The sequence below is a fragment of the Aristolochia californica genome, unplaced genomic scaffold (assembly GCF_029961685.1).
Source record: "Aristolochia californica isolate CCGP_79_NKW_82.1479 unplaced genomic scaffold, dmAriCali1.0.hap1 SCAF_2, whole genome shotgun sequence".
NCBI lineage: Eukaryota > Viridiplantae > Streptophyta > Magnoliopsida > Piperales > Aristolochiaceae > Aristolochia > Aristolochia californica.
Window position 1 is genome coordinate 46,958,292 of NW_027181881.1, and position 23,450 is coordinate 46,981,741.

Consider the following 23,450-nt stretch of genomic DNA (forward strand, 5'->3'; position numbering starts at 1 on the left):
GTGAGACGTCCCATCTAATTCAAGATGTTTTGAGCCATGTTGAGTTTTTCGTTTTTTCCCCATTAATGCAATGCTCACTTACAAGAGAGAAAGTCCTTCATGGCTAGAGACTACTTTAGATATTGAGAACTGAAATCTGCTTTTGAAACTGAAATGAAACATTTTCGAGTCTTCAAATGTTTAGAGAAATATCTCAAATTTCCTTTATATTATTCAGCAAAATAAGTGGCTCAAACTTGTAAAATCTGTCTTAATTGATGAAACACTGGGTAATGCTTAATTGTTAAGTTGGTCTCATTGAAGTAATAGTCTAAATAAATATTTGTAATTGTTTGTGTTATTTATAATTCTTGTACATGTTTAAATGGTTTTAAATTAATTTCATCATGATTCATCAGAATTTCTTAAAAATTTCTATCACTTGGACTAATTTTGGTTCTTGTTGGTTTAATCCACCATTTTTACATATGGGCATTTAAGATTGCCTGAAAATTTGGGAATTGTTATATTCATTTTCTTTAGGTCTTGTTTGGAACCCACATAAAAGAAAAGAAAAAAACAAAAGAGAATGAAAAAGATATTTTATATTGTTTGGCAGTAGGGAATCATTGAAAGAAAAGAAAATAATAAATTTTCTCTCCTAAAATGATGAAATTTGGGAAAAAAATAAAAAAAATAAGAATTTTGATGGAAAATTTTAATCATCAAAATTTTAAAATATTAATAATTTTCTTTTCTTTATCATTTTCCACATGTATCAAACAAGTGAAAACAAAAAACTTATTTTCTTTTCTCTTTCTCTTTCTCTTATTTTTCTTTTCATTTCTTTCCACTTTTTGTAATCCAAGAACAACCTTAAGATCGTCTCATTTTTTCACAAAAGATTACATCCCTATCCAACCCTCTTTTCCCTTAGTATGACCCATGTTTACCCCTAAAATCAAACTTACATGAAGTAAATGATGTAGGAAGAATATATTTTCCCAGAAAAATTCTTTCCTGAGGAAAACTCTCGAAACGACGAGGTTCTGTAGGGGAAGGTTCCTGGTCTTCCTGGAAAGCAAGGGTCCTCCCATGAAATGGTCCAACTTATTTGTGATATTGGTTGTTTCGCAGCTACAAACAAACAAGCAACAAGCAACAAGCGAACAAACAAATGACCGATCGATCTCGTGAACCGAGTTGAAGAAAACCCCTTGAGGTAAAATTTGGAAAAACCACTGCGACGAATTGGTCATGCAAAATGGAAGTCATGGCATTGCCAGTATGACAGTATGGGCGTTGCATTAATGACCGTTGGGAGGTGGGAACATCCCAATTAAATTCACACCCAACTGAAGAACATGTTATTCAATCCCTCTCTTCGTATCAAAATTCTCCTTTTCGTACCATGCAGCTCTCGTGCATCTATTCCCGACTTTTCCTTCCTTGGTGTCTCCCTTGATCTATTTTGTGATTTTTGTCGAAGCGTCCTAGAAGCCACTAACCCATCTGTAATGGCGGTGCCCCCGCGTAGAATTACGCTGTGTAGGTCGGTGTCGGTCGATAAATAAAAACACCCACGTTAGACGTCATTAGCGGCTACGACTTTGGAAAGATCGTCGGAAGATGGAGTAATTTGTTTTTGCTTTCTGAGGAGTTTGGTTGGGTAGATAAACGAACTGCCGACGTGATATCCAAAGGTGCGTTGAATACTTGAGCATTTCAGATAAACCCTGGAGATATTGTCTACCTATTGTGGAAAGTTCAAGCAAGAAGAAACATCTTTGTCTCGTCAGCTTTTCAGAGATAGTAATTATCTTGGATGATCTGCTTTAATAGACTTGACTAGCATAAAATCTACCATTTTTTGTTTGCGGGTGCAGGGAGTGTGTTTTTAGGGACGCGGCAACCGTGTGTTATAAGGAAAAGATTTTTGAGTATTGGAAGCAATAGAAAGTTCGTACACATCTTAAAAGAGGATTTCTTAAGTTAGAATCCTTCAGAGAGCACCCAATAACAGAGAGATTTTCTTTAAGCATTCAGTTTTCTGTAGAAACCCTTTTAGAGAGCAATAGGCTTGAAGAGGCACCAGTTTTGGTTGATTTGGATAGTCAAGTTGGTGCTTCAGATTTCCAGGAATAAATCCCCGCATAGAGAAACCTAATTGTAGAATCCACCTAGAAAGCTCGCCCCGGATTACCAAAAAGCTCAAGTTTTCTATTTCAATAGTATCGTATTCTTTGTATTTTGTCTTCGTTCTCGCTGCAACGGATGGTTAGCACTAAAGGAGTATCTCCCAGCAACGGCCACTCAAATGGCTCTCTCCACAACGGCAATGGCACAGAAGAGAAGCTTGATGAGCTCCGCCGCCTTCTGGGCAAAGCTGATGGTGATCTGTTAAAAATTGTTGGTGTTGGGGCAGGTGCATGGGGCAGCGTCTTTGCTGCCATGTTACAAGATTACTATGGCCAGTTTCGTGAAAAGGTTCAAATAAGAATATGGAGACGTGCTGGCCGATCAGTGGATAGGGCCACAGCTGAACATCTTTTTGAAGTGATTAATTCACGTGAAGATGTATTAAGGCGCTTGATCAGGCGTTGTGCTTACCTCAAATACGTCGAAGCAAGATTAGGAGACCGGACTCTATATGCAGATGAAATTTTGAGAGATGGATTTTGCTTGAACATGATTGAAACACCTCTATGTCCAATGAAAGTTGTTACCAATCTGCAAGAGGCAGTATGGGATGCTGATATTGTGATTAATGGTTTGCCATCAACAGAGACTCGTGAGATTTTTGAAGAAATTAGTCGGTATTGGAAAGAGAGAATCAGTTTCCCAGTTATCATCTCACTGGCAAAGGGTATAGAGGCTGCCTTGGATCCAGTACCACATATAGTCACTCCAACACAGATGATCAATCGTGCCAGTAAGTCTCTTTAAACATTTGTTTGTTAGTGTTCTTCTGTTTCTAGCTTTGGTCCTTTTTAAGTATCCATTCATGTCAATTGCAGCGGGAGTTCCACTGGAGAACATACTGTATCTTGGAGGCCCAAATATTGCTTCCGAGATTTACAACCGTGAGTATGCTAATGCTCGAATATGTGGGGCAGAAAAGTGGAGGAAGCCTCTTGCAAAATTTTTGAGGCAACCTCACTTTATTGTGTGGGACAACAGTGACCTCGTCACCCATGAAGTCATGGGGGGTTTGAAGAACGTCTATGCTATTGGAGCCGGTAAGATCTCCTTCATTGAACTCATCTGGTATCATACCCTGCTTTTCCTATATTTTTCATAAGATTGAGGTGAGTGATTTTTTTCTTAACATTTAAGGTAAACATCATTTTCAACAGAAAAGTAAACAATAGCTGAACTCCTCTGATATGGACAAGTTTGAGCCTTTGTGTTTAAACATGTCACACCAGCAAACTTTGTGGCTTAATTATTCATATGCATGTTTACATTCTTGAGAAACAGAAAGCCGATAAAAGCCATGAATTTTCATTTATGACTTAATATTTATTTAGCTCTTATGGGGTTATAACTTTATTCTTATCTTTCCCTTGGTGAAAATCAATTAGTTACTCATTTTCTAAACCACCCCCCCCCCCCCCCCCCCCCCCCCCAAAAAAAAATGATTACTTGTGTGGTCAAACTTTGCTAACTCTGAAGCTTGATAAGGTGAAATAGGTGATTACTGAATGGAAAAAAAAATATAAACTCAAGTCCATCTAAGCTAGGTTTATCCGATTTTTAATTTAACCAACAATTTTTAAATTGAATGACTTAATCTAAATTTCTTCGTATTCTATGCTTATTTTTATTTTGTTCATTCATGATTGATGTTCATTCGAAATTTTTACTTGCTTTTAATGACAAATAGAAATAATGGTATTGTTATAAATAAATGAAGTAAATGTATTAGAGTAAATAGTTTTAGCTTTTTGAGGAAAAAGCTAGGTACAGTCCAAGTTGGCTGGACTTGAGCCCTGCCTTCCTCCCTCTTAGTGAATATATCTACCAGTGTTCTGTTGTGTTGCTTTTGCCGTATCAAGAAAGTCTCTCCACTCCAAAAAAAAAACAAAAAGAAAGTCTCTCCACATTTCTGGTCATTATCCAAGTAATGCTGTGTTTGGTGATTGCTCCAAATACTTAAAATTTTACATTGCAAAAATAATTTGAGTGGGGTGCCTCAGACACCCTAGACCATAAAAGATATTTCAGACTACAATATCTGAAGCATGTCTTTCATGCTGATGCTCTCGACAAGTAGTTCTATACTTGCTGTAGTTCTTCTCGAGTATCTAGTCTCATGATTGAAGTAATCTTTTGTTGAGGGCTTTATATTCTGAAGAAACAGTTAGTCAGCTAATAGCTGGAGCTCAGGAAACATATATTTGTATGCTATCACTTTATAAGAATTACACTGATGAAACGTATTGAATCGAAAAGCAAGGAAATGCAAGTCCATCAGGGATCAGATTACTCAAAGATATAAAACAAGACAATTTAACTTATTAATCGTTAATAGTATATAGATGCCGAGAATCCCAGTAACCATTGTCGATAATTGGAGGTCAGCGGGAATCCACGGAATCACACTCTTTTCAATGGTAGTGCTAGGATGCTTTATTTTGGACCAATCTTGATAAACTTGGTTGTAGACATGTCAGTCCTTTCTTATCATCATTCCAGAGGCAACTATACCACACCTAGAAGGCTGTTCAGAAAGAGAAAATTGTTGCAGATAGAGGCGAATCTGAATTTATATTGTCTACTCTCCTTACATTTTACACAAGATATTAACAATTGCTTTTCTTTTCTTTTGTGCACAAATGGTTGATATGGTTGCATACATATAATAAATCTGCAGGAATGGTGGCAGCTTTGACCAATGAGAGTGCAACGAGTAAATCAGTGTATTTTGCACATTGTACATCTGAAATGATATTTATCACTCACTTGTTGGCTGAAGAACCAGAGAAACTTGCTGGCCCCTTACTGGCAGACACTTACGTCACCTTATTGAAAGGTCGTAATGCATGGTATGGACAAATGTTAGCTAAGGGAGAGTTGAGACCTGATATGGGTGATTGCATCAAAGGCAAGGGAATGATCCAGGTAGAGCTTTTAACCTAAAAAAATCTAATTGCCTAAAAACTCGAATATTTGTGTGGGTCCACTAGCTATATGACTTCATCGAGGGATTTGAACACAGCCCACTGGATCATGTGCTAGGAATACGGTCATGAACTCAGTGGCTTCAGATTATGTGATCTACATGTAGAATGGAGTTCATGCTTTTCGGTGGACCTGATTATTTCTGAATGTGCTTTCAATTTTTCCTTTCCAACATCAGGGTGTCTCTGCTGTGGGAGCTTTTTATGAATTGCTCAGTCAACCTTCCTTAAGTGTAAATGATCCTGGGGGCAGCAAACCTATTGCCCCAGTGGAGCTCTGCCCTATTCTAAAGACGCTGTACAAAATTCTAATTAAAAGGTATTAATTTAATTTCTGTTCTACATTCCTATTTGGTTAGCTATGAACATACTACTGTAAATCTGCTAAGATTATCATGATTTAGTGTGATTTTCGAACTTACCGACCAGGGTTTCTCCAATATCTGTTACATAAAAAATATATACTTATGTTGGAGTTCATCCTCTTTTAAACTCACTTCATTTGGTATGTCTTCAGGGAACTTTCAACAGAGGCAATTCTTCAAGCACTAAGAGATGAAACCATGAATGATCCCCGTGATCGGATTGAGATTGCACAAAACCATACTTTTTACAGGCCATCCCTTTTAGGACAACCGTGATAAAGCATTTATACTGGAGAAAACAGGTCCATTATAGCGTTGTTGTTAATTTATATTTTTGTTGGACCACGTCCGTTTATGAAATGATCAAGTGCTTTTTGATGGGCAAAAGTTGTATCAATTTGTTCAAACTATAATTTTATATTTCAATTGAAAGCTGTCTGAGTGAATGATGAGCTTAAACTTACTCGGATCTTAGTGCTCAGTCTTATTTCTTTTCACCATCCTCATGACAGTTTTGAGATTTATTCTTGTGGTTGCACATAAATATAGTGATATCTTCACTTGTTCTGCACGTTATCAAAATATCCATTTGGAAAATGATAGGAAAATCATGGGTTAATGTAGGAGTTTGAGAAAATGCAACATTCTTGCATCAGAAAAACTGCTAGAGATATCATGTACTGTTTCTGCTCTCTTAAAAAAATTGCTGCTCTGTGATATCTCTAGCAGTTACGAGATAACAATTGCTGCACAAGCTATTACAAGCATGCGGAACCTACTTTTCATGCTTGCAGAAAATGCTCTGTGATGAATTTTGTTGGGTACCAATACCATTTGCCTTCATCCTCTTTTTATTAGTCGATAAAGATCCTATCCCTAATTAAGCCATGGCTAGCCTATTTTTCGTGTGAGATTTGCATTTGCTGGCTGCAAGAGTGAAGTCGAAAGTTGAAACTCATACTTAGAGAAGGTGAGAGACACTTTCAGTAATTGAAATCTCCACAACAGTGAGGAGCCATGCCAAGGTTGTCAGAGCTAGGTGTTTCACATAAATAATTGCTCATCAAAGACAAAATTCATAAGGTAGATGTTCCTCTGTTGACATAGTAGAGCTGAAGATAGTTCACTCATGGTTGGAATTATTATCTTTTCGACAACTATGCACTGGTAGTGCTTCCTTTGTTTCCAACATTTGCCCACCTTCTTTGTACGATCTCGTCTTAGTGTGCTAGTATCACCATTTGGTTTCCTCACTTCCTCCCACAACTCTTTCACGAAAGTGGAGTATCTCAAACAACCTGAAGAGATTTGCCACCTGTTCGACACAAAGCTGCTTTTAGTCAAAGTAGAGCCATTGGCCTGTCTAACAGCCACTGGTCAATCAGTCTTTGTACTAGTTCAGTGCGGGCACCAAGTAAATACGTCCAAAATTGACATCACAACGTAGGTTCAGATTGTAAGTTGATAACATGAACCTAGTCATTCTCAGAGAGAAAATGTGTTTGACTTAACATCCTCCATTTGTGCTATAGTGATGAAGAAACATTGACTAATTTTGCTCGTCCAGACTCTGATCCACCTCAACATGCATCCCCAAATTAGCAATCTCAGGTCTGTCAACTGTCCCCTGGAGCTTCAGTTCAACTACTTCTCTTTGGTTTCCTAATTTCCTTCCAGCCCATAAGCTTCTCTGTCAAGAAAAGGATTACCTTCGTCAATGACAGACTGTTCCAACAACAATAAAACCTCATTTTGCTGTCTAATTTTATCTTGCACTAGGTTCCTTCTGAATGTGCAATTTGCAATGACAGATTCTATATCCCCTTGATACCCTTTTATAACGACAAAGGACCTTTCCTTGATTCAGGTCTTGTGGCCTTGTTCTTCTTATGATTTCTAGGGGTTCCAATCGATGAAGCAAATCCAACAAAAAAGTCAAAAGGCCTGAAGATAAAAGCAAATCTACAGCTAACAAAGAATCTCTACTTTGATCATCTTGGCGTACATATGCACACATATCTCTCAAAATGATTAATGTGTACTCAAGAACTTCAACTGCCAAAGTGTCGATTGGGGGAGCACAAGAAGTAGAGTGGATAGCTGCAGAAGCTTTCTTGAGTATTTGCAGGATGGCTAGACCAAAATCATTGGACACAAACTGTTCATGTATCCTAGAAAGTAAACTCAACAAAAACACTTGCTCTGGGGTGAATGTTACACCTTTAACATTGTCACTCATATATCCAGAAGAATTGCTTCTGCTCGACTGCATAAACAACTGGTTGAAAAAAGTAGTCTTCATAGCATATTTTGGACAGAAGCCATGGAAAATAATCTCCTTCAAATCCAGCTGGTGCAACCAAATGGCAAAGAAAGAAAACATGAAAACTTAACAAGATTAGTCAGTTTCATTAGCTGCTATTGTTTCCATACTTGATTGGTTGAAGCAGTAAGATAGTCTTGATGCTGTAATTCACAGAGCAATCCTGTAGCCTTTTTTAGGAAATCTCATTGTCCAACAATAAGTTCTGTTTGTTGAGTGCAAGACATCAATATGGTCTGTATTTTGATGATATTTTCATAAATTTTTCATCAGCCACTTCCTCTTTTTGTTATTATTATGGGTACAATTCAAAGTTCACCATCTTAAGTGGAAATGAGTTCTTCAACTTGATAAGTGATATTCTTCAAGCCATTTCTTCATGTCCTTTTCTTTTCTCAATCCATTCCTATTATGAGCACGGGAAAAGAAGTTTTGGAGATGCATCTCCAAACGTATTCAACAGATTCTTTCGAGGCCGAACGGGCTAGAAGAGATGATTCCACAGATGGTGATCCATCCTAGATTTCCCCTGGTCCTGACTTTTTCAGAAAGGATTGCTGAAAAAAAGAATCACAAAATCTAGACTACATAAGATAGAAATTCTTATGAGAGCAATAGCAGCAATTTGCCTGCAGGCCCTTGGCTTAAGCAAGAACTCTCGCTACTCTTAAAGACCCTTGCAGCAAAAACGCTGATTTGCAATTTCCTGCTCACGACCAAGACAATGAAATACTCTAGTGGTCATAAAAGACATCTATGCAGGTTGAATAAGCATGAGCATTGATCACTTTGATATGCTATGATATAATAAAAAAATAGGCAGCAGCATCTTGTTATTCATCGTTAACGTCTTGGAAATTATTCACTTTTTGAAACAGGGTCTGGTTCGTAAAGTGTAATAAAGCTCATACCTGGTGGAGGTTTTCAAAGACTTTCAGGTTTGGCGATAAACTTGCCAATGAAGATACGTACTGATTCACCGTTCAACTCGTCCATTTTCGGCGTTGTAATGAAACAAAAATGTAATTTTTGGGAGGACTCAGAGCTCTACTTCCGTCACGTTCTGTAATTCTATGAACGTAGGGAGTCGTCTCAGAGACTTTCCTTTGTGAGAGACTCGTGTGGAAGGAAGAAGACAAAAAGGGTCAGACTGAGTAAAATTACCGCCGAAAAAAAAAGGGCTTTTGTCCTTACGTGGCACGAAGTGAGAGGAGAGATAGCTAGGGTTGCACATAAAAGGTAAACTTTCACATGGTCGTACAAGTGTTATTAGCAGTTTCAGCCCTATAAATAAGTCCTGAGCTTTCGAAATTGTCTCAGTTTCGAATGGCGAAAGCAGACGAGAACGCAAAGGTTTTGAAGCCCTTCTACGAAAGAGCGTCAGAGGCAGAGGTAAATATCTTTATGAAAAAATGAAAAGAGAGAAATTTTAATCTGAATTAATAGTTTTCGCTTGTAATATGTTGTGGTTTCATATGGGCTCGCAGTGAGCTTATTGAAGAAATCATAAATCCAGAATGCTAAGCCACAATATGAGATTGTGGAGATTATTCAGGTTTTGGTTTTCATTTTTTGTTTTCGTGAAGTTCCGGGGATGTTACAACTATTTGTCCATTGACTCTTCCAGGGTCCGTAACCTTTCATTCCTCTGTTTTTTTTCAATGTCTTTTTCTCCGTGACCTAGAAAATCAAAGCTACCATGTTGATTTTCAGGACTCACATCTGTGGTGTTCTAGAAAAAAAAAAACCATTTTTATTTTTTCCTTCTCGTATTACTGTTTTTTTTTTTTCATTGTTACTGGAACTACGTTTCTGCTAATGCGTATTTCTGGTAACATCTGCCAGCAATTCAATAAAATATTTTTGTTCTGATCATTTGGCATCGTTGTTCTTCCGCTTACGGGAGTTTATCGTTGATCAGAAAGTTTCCTTTGTTGTTATTTCGTTGTTGCTTTTCCGGGATATCATTGCTAGTTTTACGGTTGATAATCTGGCAGATGGGAAGGCGGTGGTTTCATCTCGGTTTCTTCATCTTCTCTTGTTTCCTGTTCCTGTTAATTTCGGGAGTTATTTGAGGGAATATTTGCGTTGGCGAGATGGGAATTTGCTTCTACTTATTATCTTCTCATGCTCGTCTCTTTGCTGGCATATTTTTTCCGAAGCATATCTGCTCTTGGCTGGCAGAATATGGTGGCTTCATCCATCAGTATATTGGCGGAATCTGCACGGATTTCTGCTGGCAATATTTCACGTTGCTATAAATCAGGAAAACTGTTCTTCTGGATATTATTGTGGAAAGTCATAAATTAAAGCTTCTGCTGCGTTGTCCTGTTTCTATTCTGGTTTTCCGCTCTGTTGGCACCGGAGAAGATGACCTGTTGTGAGACCGCCGAGTCTTGTTTCTGTTCATTGGATTATTTACTCCGTCTGAATTTGTTTGACTCTTCCGTTTGTTGATAAAATTTGTCATCAAACCTTCCATCTGAATTTGAGTCAAACTTTTGTGCGAGAACCAGAACCACCCCAGCCACCAGTTTTCTTGGTTCCGGTGGCAGTGCTATCTGGTATGGACTGAATCCTTTTAGGTAAAGCAAGAACCAAATCATTACCAGCTAGTTGATCTCCAGATATCCTCTTAACCTTTTTAACCACCAATCTCTGCAATTTCGGAACCTCCTCCAACAATCGAGCCTTCGTACGTCGAATCTCAGCATTAATAGCTACGGCAGACACCCGATTTTTCTCCACCGCAGCAGTCTCCGCTTTCTGGAAAGCTGCTTCAATGTCCGCTTCCACGGAAGCGTAGAGATGAGCAAATGCATCGTCGCCTGCGATGTTAAGTTGTCTCTGCTTGTCGACATCATACTTCTCGTACTTCTGGCAGATCGAGTCGACGCGAGTGAGAATATCGATCACACTCATCTTGAAGTGTTAAAACACTAATAGCACTGCACCTCCAAAAGCAGTAGAAGAGACCGGAAACCTGATTGTCAGTCCTTGGTTCTGCAGCCGCGAATGTTTCCGGCAAGTCCTTTCCAGCGTCGGCAAGGGGGAGAATCATCACCTTCCAAGCTGTTCAGCGCCGTGGGGGAGACAGGAGACGCTTCCCGATTTTGCCGATTTTGCTGTTGCCGATGGGAAATTCGCCTATCATTAAGGAACTTATTGACCTGCACACTTATTCCAGATCACTGCATTCCGTTTGTTAGAATCCGAAGCCGCTGTGTTCGGCGCCGAGAAGAGTAAGATAGAGCCACTGTTCATACAGTTTTCTAAGTTAGGAAAAAATTAATTTGGTGCCGGTTCAGCGCCTGACACAACCCAGACCGGGCGAGAAAACCCAGCAACCCGAAGGCAGTTACTGCTTCTGTTCTGACCGAGTCAACCCGGTCCGGGTCAAGTCAGGAAGTCAACTCAGTCATGGCCACTTAAGTTTTCTACATCATATAATCCAACAGATTTTATTGGGTAAAGATCTTGGACGAGGGGCTGATGTCCTTCTCTGCTTAGTACTCTGTTTCTAGCTTCTTCAATTCAGATCGTTGTGAAATGTATTTTTAGAGCTGTCAGGCGTGAAATAGCTTTAAGAATATCAATATGGATTCTGTGATTGGTAGTTTTGCATATTTAAGCTTAAAAATGATGGAAAGAGTCACAGAAAGTGCTGTAGAGTAACCAAAAGAATTTCATCTTTTGCGTCTGCTGCCTCATCTGAGCTATTTATTACAGTTATTCTTTTGAATGGTGTATTGTAATTATGGTGGAATGCCCTCTAGATGGTTTTAATTGTTGATTATTTTCTCGTTTTACCTTGTGGTTGAATTTGAAGTGTAACGGCCCAGTCGAAGCAAGCATTTTGTGCAGTATTGGTGTCTGGGTTGATATCTAAACTAAAAGTTTCTGGATTGGATGCCCTCAACGTGCCCAGATAGACGTACTAGCTCACCATTCTTTGAAGCAAGTGCCTTCAATCAAAGGCCAGTAGGGCATAGGGGAAGTGAGAGAATTGGATATAACTGAGACACTGCCCAAGGAAAGTGAGAAGGATTCATATCACTTAACAGAATTCACTTTCTTGTAGACTAAATGAGATAGAGAGAAAATGACAAGTCACTTCACTTACAGAATTTGCTTGCTTGAATACTAAATGATATAAAGAGAAAAGAAACTAAAAGGAAATGAGTAAGAAGGTGAAGTCGGATTAATTTCAACCTTAGATTTAGAATGAAACATCGAGCAGCCCCACTCTTTCTGCACTTTTTATATGTTAGTGACAAACTTTCACTATCTTTTGTAAGTTATTCACTTCCAGTATGCACTACCCTACCTTGAAGAGATTATTGTCCAAGTACCATTATTAAATAAGGATTTGAAACTTTAGAAACATATATTTTATGGCACCTAAGTCTGACTAGGGATATGACTTTCCAACCTTGCCGAACATTTGATCATATTCTCTTGTTAGCTAAATGATCTTGACTACTGTAGAGCTTGCTCAGCATGGCTGCATGAAGTGGAGGCATGTAAGCAAAGCGAACCTCTGAATCCAAGTGATGGATAAGATAGACTGTGAGGTATAGAATTATTTCTGCTCAGTAGGATTTTCCACTGAAGTATTGGTTTAGTAATGGACCCAATTATTATGGCATTGACTTAGTGTGGTACTCAGTGCAGAGTTCAATTATATTTTGTACTTACTGCTGGTTAAGATAAAAGCTTGTGTAAATTCATGAGCATCTAATGTAACTGCACCTGTTTTTACCTAAGACAGAATCCCTTATTATTCATATATTTTCTGAATGTTAAAGAATTCCTTTGTTTCCTCACAAAGATTGCTCGCAATATTCTCCACCAAGAGGCACAAAGCTTTTGGATCATTTCCATAGTGCCCTTTCATTCTTGGACTCCTCACAACTTGCAATTTTTGGTCGGTTCAGTTGTATGCAATTTCCTTCACTTTTTTTTTTCTTCTATTGAAGGAACGTCTATCGAGACTGGAAGCTGTAGTTGCCAGTAGAAAAGGTAATCTCTGTTCCTTTAATGTCTGTAGCTTCCTAAATATGTAGCAGGTAATAATACAAAGTTAGGCTCTGAAACTTAACTTCCCTGAAATATAAAATGGATGAGATGTTTTCTTTAACTCTGCAGATGAATCAAGCAGTGGAAATGAGAAATCTTCATCTGTTGTGAAAGAACTCCTGTTGAAGCTTGAAAATATGAATGCTGAGATCATATCTGAACGGAAGAAGGTTTGTGTTTCATTATTTTTTATTTAAAAGTCTAGCTTCCAGATTTTTTTACAGATAATCAGGTTAAACAGTAACTATAGGTAAGACCAGTTGGAGAGTTCAGATTGACTTAATAACCTGGTGCGTCTCTCCACATCCAAAATAATCAGTGGTTATTCTCTTTCACTTTAGGATCTGAAACTTACAACGGAGAATGAGAAGCTTAAATATCAAATGCTCCATCTTCGTCGAGCTCTGGACGAAACAGAATCTGAAATAACTAGTCTACGAAAGGTACATGGTTTCTCCATTGCAACTCTTATCATCCGCAGGTGCTAGTTTGTTACTGGTAAACATTAGTTACAGAATTCTAAATATGCTTGCTTTTTTATTTGTTTCTGCTCATGCTATGTTGTTGTTTCAGAAAATTGGACCAGACACCTAAATCGAGATGGTGGCGGTGTGCAATGCAGACCTGTATCCATGGGTATAGGTTCATATATTTCAATTTAATTCAAGAAGCCTTTCCTCTGGCCAAATTGGGCCAAATGTTACTAGTGGACTTTCAAAGATGGTAACCTTGTAATTTATAATAAATTTTACACTCATAAGTTTACATTCATTTTAGGGTAATTGGAGGTTATTCTTGTGGTTACACAAACATAATGATAACTGCCCTTGTTCAGCTTTCTTCAAAAAATTCACCTGGAAGAAAAGCCCTTTCAAAAAAAAAAAAAAAAAAAAAACGATTTTATGATAGAAATTTAATTGGAAGAACCTTGACCATGAAGATGCATACTTCAACCTGAGTCTCAAATAAACATTTTAGTTACTAGATAAACAGATCACGTTTTGGCATTTCAACCTGAGTGTCACGTGGTCACCTTCGGGCCAAGTTCTAGCCCAGTGGAATATTTACTGGCCTAGTTCTTCCGAAGAATTAGTCAGCTTTCTTGTCTCAAGGATCTTCCACCTTTAACTCCACATTCGATATTGTAAGCCAAAAGGACGACGGAGAGACCAAAAAAATGAAAGAATAATGTTAATTTTGTATTGAGAAAACAAAGTTACACATAGCCACCTACTCACTCTCTCTACGGCTTCATTCCTCATCTCACTAAGTCTCAAATAAGACATGTTAATTACCGTATCAACAATTCATGTTGCTTTTAACAGTTCACATTTTCTGGAAATAAGGTGTGGTTTTATCGTCAGTAAAGAATAAATCAGTAGAACTTGCTGGAGATGTATTATTGGTGCAAAATTCGGTCTTTTACATTGAGTTTCTTCATACATATATTCCTAATCCGAGCTCTTTGGGATCTGTCTCCACCATCCATGGAGGCCTGTTGAACATGAAAATTGAACAATAAGTAGAACATTGAGAAAAAAATGGATAAAATCAGCGAAAACATGCCTACTTATTCATCACAAAATTGATTGTCCCTTGTGCCGCTCTTTTGAGAAGTATTTCTCTTGCCTCTACTGAAACTCCTTCTGCCTACAAATAACATGGAACAGAATAAAAGTTCAAATCAGTCGCCCAGAGTTGCCTGACTCAATTAACCACGAGGGTGTCCAGAGGTTTCCCAAACCTAACCTGACCCTGAAACCTGAACCCGAAACCTCAGACCTGACCAAACCCAATGACCATCCCCACAACCCCTTCTTTGCCCCATTGCCAAAAACCCAACCCATCCCATCCCCACCCCTTCCCTACCCTGTGTCATATCCCCACCTTGTCCCCACAGGTCGATTTTTGGGAAACCCATCCCTGACCCGAAACACAATGGGTGTTTTTTCCCCCGCCCTATCTCTGACCTGCAGGGTGAAACCTAAAACCCAAACTCGGAATTTTTGGGTTGGGTCAGATTGGATTTCCTGTGAAACCTGACCCGATGCCCACCCCTAGGTCACCACTTTAGACAAAAGACATGTTTCATAGTGGAATACGTCCTAATACCTGTTTTTCCCAGTTCATTAATCTCAAAAATACTTTACCTCTTCTGGAAACCAAACCCCTGGTTTTGTACTCCCTTCAAGAACTGCAAGTGCAAAAGCAGCGATAGACGTTCCAACTGATCTGGTAACAAAAATTTGAGACATAAATCAAAGTTTCTGCATCTAAAAGTTACTTTGATAATTTCATGGCTGCCAAAATTGAAATACACAGCTGGAGGCTGTGGGAAAATCATTTCTGGTCAAAATTAAGTGTAAGAAGCTGCTGAATGAGCTTCTAGCTTCTGACTTATAGGAGATTCCCCACTCATGCTGGAAGAAGTCATTCATTCGATGCATTAGCAGACTACTGTAGACAGCTTGTACCTTTCTTCACCGAAAAGACAAAAGGTATGTGCTTTTTTTCTTTGAGTGATTACAAGCTAGTGGTCAAACAAAAATAAATAAATAAAACAGCTGAGGATTTTTTTTTTATTTTAAAAAAGTGAAAACTGGATTGATCATAGATAAAACTTTAAGTGGACTCAGATGATCCAAACTGATTTCTCAATGCCTGAAAACTATATTTGGAGATAGAACTTACACAGAGAGCTTTTTATGGCTAAATATACTGGCTATACTCCGACCATTTGAACACTCCAAATCCACCTGTTTGAAATATAGAATACAAATGGAAGTAGCTTCTCCTTTTGAAAAGAAAGAACTCTAATACAGATGAGACCACACCACATTACCCTCAATGATACACGCTCTCCTGCAATTCCATCAAAAGCACGAACTAGAGGGTCAAGTATTTGGACCAGCTGCTGAACTTTGCTTTTGTCTCTCAGAAATTCCTGCAGCAAATGTATTTTAGACAGGTAGATTAGATTTATATAAAATAACTGTATACGGCCATTGACCAAGCAACACCACTCAATATTTCAATGGCTGCCTCACTATCCTAGAAGAGATGAAAATTGGAGAAAGAAAGTGCTCTTACTCCTTGCAAAGAAATTCAGCAGTGCTTTAAGAAACACTAAGGTAACATGTATGCCTTAGTCTAAATGGATGCTAAAGATAATAGTGTCCATCATTGAGTATTTGATAAATTCAGCACATTTAAGCATACTGAGATTTAGCCTTCCGTATTTCAAACTTTTCTGTTTCAAACTTCTAATTTTGACTCATGGAGTCATTAAAAGAAAAAGTCCCATTTAGACTTTTGCATGCTCATAAAGAAGCACAGAATGATGAGCCCACTAAGCTACCTTACGGATAGCCTTGCTGCAAACTTAAAAGGTTGAGTCGAACAGCAAGTATGGTCAACTGATACATGAGAACAGAGCACAATTTTCAAAGATTTTTTTTTTTTTTATGAAAAATTTCCTTCAAAAGAAATTAATTGTCACATCTAGTCCTCCAAAAGATTTCCTCTTCTTAATCAGATTGTAGCATCTTTTCCTATCCTTCAGGCTTCACCACGGAGCTTCTTGAAACAAAATATATTTGTGAGACTTCAAAATTTTAAAATTATAATTTCTTACAAAAAGTCTATATTGGAGGAAACTTAGGGCCTCTTTGGAACCCAGAGAAGAGACAAGAAAAGAAAAGAAAAGAGAAGAGAAAGTTATTTTTTATTGTTTGGCAGTAGCGAATCGTTGAGAGAAAAGAAAATATGAGAATAAATCACTTTCTCTCTTAGTTAATAAATTTTCTCCTAAAAAAATGATGGAATTAAGGAAGAAAATAAAAAAATAGAAACTTGTGAGAAAATCTTAATCATCAAAATTTTAATTTTCCACGCGTGTCCAAACAAGAGAAACTATATTTCTCTTCCAATTTCTCTCCCATTTTCCATGGGCATCCAAACAAGAGAAAAGAAATCTCTTTTCTTTTCTTTTCTACTATCTCTTTTTCTTCTCTTCATTTTCTTTTCTCTCCATTTTTTGTGTTCCAAACACAGCCTTAAACTCCCTGGAATTGTCTCCGAGGAATCTCTCTTGTTTTCTCATCAGAGCACATTATTCTCCTAACATCATTTCACTGAAAAGACGTCCTTGTCCTGCCCTTGTGAGTAGGTTTTAATCTTTACAAATACAACTCATAGGCAAACTTCCCTATGTGTGGCAAAAACATGTTAAAGATAAGCATATCAACTTGGATAATCAAGATAATCTTTATATACAGAGATAAGTCGACACATTCCTCCATTTTGCATTCATTATTTCCACTGCTTGTTAATATTGTCATCCTCTTAAACAAAGCATGGGAAAGAGTTCCATAGAAAGAATATCTGAGGGTGATAAAAGCATACCTCAGGTACAAAATTTGCGACAGCTACCATTCCCCAGTTCCAGAAAAAGGGCGCTGTTCCAAACCGAGCACTCACAGTCGGCACGCCTAAAACCTTATGAGCACTACTTACTTCTGGGAAGTTTCTGAAATTTACAAATTTTTCCATGAAATACTGATGAAATTAACAAGAAATTCATATCCAACAAGTCATATGCTTGTGCTGGGTACAAGAATTACTTACATATCTATAATATCTTCAACTATTCTTTTGTTATATTACACGGCAAGGAACCCATTAGTCATATCCTACCTTTTAGGCCCCCATAACCAAATGTTGTTGCATATCACATGCATTTACTTTGAAGAATAACCAAGAATGCTGACACTGCTGACAAAAAAATTTAACCAGCTAGAACTTTAAACTTGACGTCATTATTTCTGATTTTTTACTGTTATTCTTTGTTTCTTGAGGTGATATTTAAATTCTCAATGCAACTCAAGTGGACTGCTTTTTTATGGATGTTGTTGAGTTATATCTGCTTTCTTGAGGGGAATATTTTGGACAAGTAACATGGATATCTTAGCTAAGGGCGTTATTGTAATTGTTTAACTTAATATAAAGGAGACTAAGAGGAAGGTTCAAGTTCAGGTTCTCAAGCCCTATTCTCCTGTTTGCTGCAAACCATCTCTCCCCCCATGTTTTTACTTTCTTTTTCTCTTTTACGGGTTACTCCAATTTTCCCTTTTTTCCTCAACGGGTCCATAAATTTTAAACTATCAGGGCAGGGAGAAGCCACATGACAGTCACCCTCCTCCCTTCTATTTTTTAAATTTAATTTCTTGATGCGTTAGAGGATTAAACCCTGTCTAATGAAACAAATATAACAGGAAAGAGGTAATCTTGCCTGCAGGATGAGAGCAAATCTTCCTCTAAGTGGCAGCAGACTTAATGATAGAGCTGATTGACTTGATTTAGTAACTTTATTTCAATTTTTTTCCATATAGAAACTTACAATAAATAAACATCTCTTTTTCCAATCCCTTTCCCAAAGTCAATGTTGAGAGCTCCACTGTAAGGCTTTAGTTTGATTTTTTCTCCTGATTGAAGAATCAATTCCTGAAGTTCAGCAAGATTGGTAAAGAAATTGTATTCAGAAAAACATACGAAATGTATGCAGCATAGAGCTCTAGGAACTAACCTTTATTATAAGCAATAACATCTTCTCCAAGTAGCAAAAAACTAGTGGCTAATATTGTGGGGCCAGCACCACCTGTGCCTGCTGTATAATAGAAGAACCTGCAGACCGTCTTTGCAGATTAGTTCACTTGAGGGCTAGTTTCAATCATTTTGTGCCCTTGTAGTCAACATCATGTATCGAAAAAGAAAGAAACAGCAGGAGTAAGTAAAACCAAATAAATGCATGATGAACATATCCACTTAAACCAAATAAAACCCAAAAATTGCTGTGAGGCATTATGAACCCACATGTTAATAAGAAACAAAAAAAGAATCCCAAAGTTCCACTCTGTAGTTTAGGCTAAAGAATATAGCGATTGACAGGAAGGAAAGTATGAAAGAATCAACATTTGTTTTATAGTTTGTTTAGCTAGTTGATCCTCACTGTTTACAACAACTGTATCCAAAATGTGCTTTTGAAAAACCAAACCGAAAACAAGTACTATCTTCAGCAACTTAGTGGCTTGTTCTGTAAATGAAAAGAAATTAGATAGTTCGAAAGTATGCCTAACATGTTAGGATCTACAGTAGCATCCAGCACTTTGACTACTCTAGTGTTAATCAATCGTGATAAGGAGTACCAGAAAAAAGGAACTTTTATTATTCATGAGCAACTACGGTATAGGTTATGGTTCATGATTACCAAACACATAAGCAGTGACTATAACTTTATTACCAATTTGTAGGTCGATTTAAATGTTAAATGCACTGAAACTTTGTTTCCCTTGATTACAATACACTGAAACACCATCTCCCTTCATAATAGATCAACTTCTCAAGCTATTATGCATTGGACAACAGACAAAAACTGAACTCGAATTCAGCACTATTTGACGAGCAGTTTGAAAAGCCTTGCACAAGGAAAAATGAAATGCGTTTGATGTTACCTAAGACGTTCTGGCTCACCCAAATTTTCATTCTTTGCAAACTGCACCAGCTCAGCAGCCATAACTGTAAGGATTGAAAAAACAGGGAATTCAGGTAAAAGATAATTGAATGCAGATATAAAATAATGCATATGGAAGGCCTAATAACACATCAAATCGGATTAATAATACCTATCAAATATGGAGACAAACGCCAAGGACAGTAAGAGAATAAGTATTAGAACTTATAGTTAGATTTGTACAAGAATGAGATGAGAACCATTTAGAAAAAGGAAATGAAGAAGCCAACACATCGTAATCACTCATTTAATATGTTTCTAAATCCTCACTGATGTACTCAGGTATAATGGAATTTTCATATATGACGCATTATAACACGAGACTTGGTGAGACTGCATTAAGTAAATTAGCCAAATAAGAAACAGGCTACTCAGAAACTTTACGATGGAAATATTTTAAAAAGAACCCAGTATTTTTACCTCCTTTAGGGGATATGCATCCTCTCAACCATTTTCATGTTGTTAAATTCATTATTTAAGATAAGTCATTTATTGGACAATTCACTTTGGACAATTCAACTGCATTAATGATGAACAAATCTCTAGAACTCTAAACTTCTGTAATTTTAATTGATATAAATGCATAAAAATAACATAAATGCACAGTATCACCATTGCTGACGCCAGGATAGATCCCACTAGTTGTGATTGCTGGAACATTGGCAGCTATTGCTTTGCTGTGGTATGATTTTGCATTTGCAGCATACATAGTATCATCACAAACATCTATATATGCTGTCTGTTCCAACAAGAAATAATAGTTAACCACTTTATACTAAATACAACACCTACTTAAACTTGGCCAAAATGATATTGAATATGTTACTCAAAACAAAATCACCCATTGCCATGTCATACTAACACTTCTTTAGGTACCTATACTTTTTTATAGACTTTCAAAAAGAAACAACTTATTTTTAATTATATAAATAATACATAAAGTAGTCAAGAACGACTAGTTAAGGTCGAAGACCACATCACAAGACTGTCGAAACAAGACAACCACTCTCTGTAGTATCAAGAAAACTCCAAGAATTGGACTCTGAATATGCAAAAATTGATGTACATTTGGGCTAAAGATGATCAAGTGAACCAAGCGAACAGAGTATCCCAACAAATCAACCACTACCAAATAAAATGATAGTGAAAATAAGTCCAGAGATTGACATCAACCTATAAAACTAGTTACAGAACAGAATGCCTGGTGATTAGAAAGATTTACAGTGGCTTACCCAAGCAGGACCCTTCAAATAGAAGTTAAGTTATGTCACATTTATGTAACGGATACTAAAATGCAAATTTTCTGTTTGCTTTGTGTGTACTTCACTGAACAAGTGTAAAGCTGATAGGCCACAAATGTGTATACTAAAAAGAACTTGTACAACAATAGCTAAAGAATGTTTTGGGAGTAACTTATATAATTTGCATGAACAGGATGACAGTTGCTAAAGTTGGATCCAGGTCCATCATAAATTTTCTTGCCAATCTTAAGAGGCCCTTTCCAAACTAATAGCCATTTGATTTTTATTAAACGAATAGGATTTCTTCAAATCTAAACTAATGTGAGATTATTCCCACTAACACCAATTTTTTTTAAAAAAGAAAAAACTAATGCCATGGTCAACATCGCACTCAAGTTACTTTGTGAATAACGATAGCATTTGCTTAGGGTCCAAAATGCTAAGACAAACCAAAAGATACAGAAAATGGGAGGAGAAGGCAGGTTGACAACCCAGTGAGTCGACCTATGACTCAGCCAGTTTGACTCGGATTCAGGAGAAGGCAGGTCAGGTTTGCCCCTTCTATTTTACAGGAATTTCCCCGAACTAGGGCTATCTGACCCGGGTTTCATGAGTCTGGATCGGAACACCATGGTTTATTGTCATTTATCAATAAATTACGTGGGATGGTTTGTTAAGAATCATTTCTTGTAAAAAAATCTTTAGTTAGGTGTCCTGTAGAAAAATAACCTTCCAATAAAGTGGCACATAAAGGTTTTCAGTGCACGAAATTGAGTAAGAATGTTCTTCTACATACTTTCATCAATTTAACCAGCTTCCTAAATGTGTACTATTCATATAAACCAAGAACTAAAACATCACTTACCTTAGTGGCAATTGCAGCCTCTAGCACAGTGCATTTCTCCTCACGTTGAAAAGGACCGGCTGTATGAACAACAAGATCCACATCTGCAGTAGGAAAAGCTAAAATGTTATACCATGTTTTTCCCAGTATTATCTGCAGTGAAGGGTATGCATTGACATGCATAAAAAATTAGAATACAAAAGAAAACACATCTACTACAATCTAACTAAGTAACCAGAGAACATAGAGATTAGGGATGGCAACAGATCCCCAAACCGTGAACCCATTTCCCAGCCCCATCCCACTCTAAATTTATTTATTTTATGTAATATACATTATATAAGGTCTTTTATAAATTTATCAAAAAGATACATGTATACCAGGTCGGATCAGGTTTTCAGTGTCAAACCCCTCCCTAAACCAACTCGTGACAGTTTTTTACAGCAAAACCTGTCCCACCCCACCGAGTGGGTTTTGGAACCCATCAGCGCCTCAAGCATGGTGGGTTAGGCCGGGTCCATCCCTAATAGAGATGGAACTGACAATTTCATCAGCACAACTGAAGCTAAAAAAATAATGTTTAAGCGAAAAGGCAAATCAGAAAAGAATGGATGTACTTTTTAAAGTTGCTTCTAATTTCTCTTTGTCATCAATGCTGATTTCAACAAATTCTGAGTTTTTGCTGATAGTTGACACTAGAGAAGTGCCCTTCGCCCTGTAAGAAGATTCAAATCTATTTCCAAGTCATTTCATCTGAATGAAATTAATAATTAAGGAATGAAACACGAAAGGAATGGTTCAGTCTTGACATGTCCAAGGAATGCTTAAATAAATAGAGCAAAACAGACGAGCAAAGTTCTTGACAGTGCAGTGAAAATTCTTGAATTCCATCGATACAGCAAAAACCGCACACACGGGGCTTCTTTAAACAACAAGAGGACTTACAAAACACCTTATGAAATGCCATATTAGCCCATTTTGAGTTAATGGAAATAAACTTAACCTTCCAAATTCAAATTCATAAAATAGCAATCTAGAGGCCCTTGCCAGTCCATCAGATCAATTTTCCTTAGCTTACTTGGCCCATAGCCAGAAGGATTTGCCTCTTCGTTGTAATAGTGAACGGTCAATTGCAAATGGCGTACGTGATTCAACATGAATCTTATTCAGATGTAATACGAGCCTCCAAAGCTAAACAGGCAAATATAAATCTACCATCCATATTTCTTTTGCTCGGTCATGGGAATTATGCCATTGAATTTCAACAAGGATTGTGAATATTCAGGAGAGCCCCTAACAAATGTAACGAAGGCCAAATGGCCAAAAGTTATTCTCGGCAAGCAAGCTGAAGAACGACAATCACCAATTTCCGAGCTAGGACAAGGGAAACTTTCGCTACTGTGCTCCTCACGTGAGCTGATTTCGTTGGATTTGCCATACGGTTTACCAGAACTTTGCAGATTCCAAGATAATGCTAGTTTCTGATTTTCCTAGCATTCAAAGAATGCCCAGAACTACGGAGCAGCATAAATTGGAAAACGAGAAGCAAAACATTAACCTGTTCCTGCCACCGACGAGGATTTGAAGATCAGGACATAATTTGGATAACGCCAAGGCCGTCGACCCACCTACTCGGCCAGTTCCTCCCAAAATCAGAACCCTCGAATTCAGACCTTTTTTGGGCTGTAAATCTCTGTCGGCGCCTCCAGCATTTTTCGCAGAAGCGAGAATTGCACAATTCAAATGAACGGCCAAAGGCGCCATATCTTTCCCTCCTTCCCTTCCCACCCCTCCTTTCAGTTACTCTATCCGCTTTGCGAGGCACAGCCGTTTTGTCACGCTGCCACGTGGGTGTATTCTAACGCGCA

General features: G+C 37.7%; 4 protein-coding genes and 1 pseudogene across 6 annotated transcripts; 2 read left to right on the forward strand and 3 right to left on the reverse strand.

The window, feature by feature from the left end:
- The first annotated feature begins 1,374 nt into the window (after positions 1–1,374).
- On the forward strand, positions 1,375–5,972 carry LOC137956096 (probable glycerol-3-phosphate dehydrogenase [NAD(+)] 1, cytosolic). Its single transcript, XM_068803426.1, has 5 exons — positions 1,375–2,911; positions 2,997–3,218; positions 4,856–5,103; positions 5,342–5,481; positions 5,680–5,972. The coding sequence occupies exons 1-5, from the start codon at positions 2,254–2,256 to the stop codon at positions 5,801–5,803; spliced, it is 1,392 nt and encodes a 463-aa protein (XP_068659527.1). The 5' UTR covers positions 1,375–2,253; the 3' UTR covers positions 5,804–5,972.
- A 1,104-nt stretch (positions 5,973–7,076) lies between these two features.
- On the reverse strand, positions 7,077–7,766 carry LOC137955193 (uncharacterized). The gene is made up of 2 exons (XM_068802062.1): positions 7,380–7,766; positions 7,077–7,217 (listed from the first exon to the last, which is right to left on the reverse strand). The coding sequence occupies exons 1-2, from the start codon at positions 7,764–7,766 to the stop codon at positions 7,077–7,079; spliced, it is 528 nt and encodes a 175-aa protein (XP_068658163.1).
- A 1,410-nt stretch (positions 7,767–9,176) lies between these two features.
- LOC137955194 (uncharacterized) lies at positions 9,177–13,705 on the forward strand. Its single transcript, XM_068802063.1, has 5 exons — positions 9,177–9,242; positions 12,830–12,872; positions 12,999–13,099; positions 13,271–13,372; positions 13,503–13,705. The coding sequence occupies exons 1-5, from the start codon at positions 9,177–9,179 to the stop codon at positions 13,521–13,523; spliced, it is 333 nt and encodes a 110-aa protein (XP_068658164.1). The 3' UTR covers positions 13,524–13,705.
- Positions 10,265–10,816, reverse strand: LOC137956148 (syntaxin-71-like; annotated as a pseudogene).
- A 493-nt stretch (positions 13,706–14,198) lies between the features above and the next one.
- Positions 14,199–23,349, reverse strand: LOC137957004 (uncharacterized). Of its 3 annotated transcripts, XM_068804696.1 has the most exons (13): positions 23,141–23,349; positions 22,200–22,297; positions 21,604–21,686; positions 20,110–20,236; positions 19,439–19,502; positions 18,514–18,611; positions 18,328–18,412; positions 17,334–17,457; positions 15,772–15,873; positions 15,621–15,685; positions 15,080–15,161; positions 14,500–14,579; positions 14,199–14,424 (listed from the first exon to the last, which is right to left on the reverse strand). In XM_068804696.1, the coding sequence occupies exons 1-13, from the start codon at positions 23,344–23,346 to the stop codon at positions 14,367–14,369; spliced, it is 1,272 nt and encodes a 423-aa protein (XP_068660797.1). In that variant the 5' UTR covers positions 23,347–23,349; the 3' UTR covers positions 14,199–14,366. The 3 variants fall into 3 exon arrangements, with proteins under 3 accessions (XP_068660797.1, XP_068660799.1, XP_068660798.1); XM_068804698.1 differs by lacking the exon at positions 14,199–14,424 and having other exon boundaries at positions 15,080–15,156; XM_068804697.1 differs by lacking the exons at positions 14,199–14,424; positions 14,500–14,579 and having other exon boundaries at positions 15,082–15,156; positions 15,621–15,873.
- Positions 23,350–23,450: the final 101 nt, after the last annotated feature.

What these genes read in the sequence shown, in the direction of transcription:
- LOC137956096 (XM_068803426.1), top strand. Translation starts at nt 2,254, where the DNA reads ATGGTTAGCACTAAAGGAGTATCTCCCAGCAACGGCCACTCAAATGGC. An exon ending in ACAGATGATCAATCGTGCCA is followed by an intron (nt 2,912 to 2,996) that starts GTAAGTCTCTTT and finishes TGTCAATTGCAG; the next exon opens with CGGGAGTTCCACTGGAGAAC. An exon ending in AAGGCAAGGGAATGATCCAG is followed by an intron (nt 5,104 to 5,341) that starts GTAGAGCTTTTA and finishes TTCCAACATCAG; the next exon opens with GGTGTCTCTGCTGTGGGAGC.
- LOC137955193 (XM_068802062.1), bottom strand. Translation starts at nt 7,766, where the DNA reads ATGAGTGACAATGTTAAAGGTGTAACATTCACCCCAGAGCAAGTGTTT. An exon ending in AAGACCTGAATCAAGGAAAG is followed by an intron (nt 7,218 to 7,379) that starts GTCCTTTGTCGT and finishes TTTTCTTGACAG; the next exon opens with AGAAGCTTATGGGCTGGAAG.
- LOC137955194 (XM_068802063.1), top strand. Translation starts at nt 9,177, where the DNA reads ATGGCGAAAGCAGACGAGAACGCAAAGGTTTTGAAGCCCTTCTACGAA. An exon ending in TCATATCTGAACGGAAGAAG is followed by an intron (nt 13,100 to 13,270) that starts GTTTGTGTTTCA and finishes CTTTCACTTTAG; the next exon opens with GATCTGAAACTTACAACGGA. An exon ending in AAATAACTAGTCTACGAAAG is followed by an intron (nt 13,373 to 13,502) that starts GTACATGGTTTC and finishes TTGTTGTTTCAG; the next exon opens with AAAATTGGACCAGACACCTA.
- LOC137957004 (XM_068804696.1), bottom strand. Translation starts at nt 23,346, where the DNA reads ATGGCGCCTTTGGCCGTTCATTTGAATTGTGCAATTCTCGCTTCTGCG. An exon ending in CTCGTCGGTGGCAGGAACAG is followed by an intron (nt 22,298 to 23,140) that starts GTTAATGTTTTG and finishes ATCTTCTTACAG; the next exon opens with GGCGAAGGGCACTTCTCTAG. An exon ending in GGGTTTGGTTTCCAGAAGAG is followed by an intron (nt 14,580 to 15,079) that starts GTAAAGTATTTT and finishes TGTTATTTGTAG; the next exon opens with GCAGAAGGAGTTTCAGTAGA.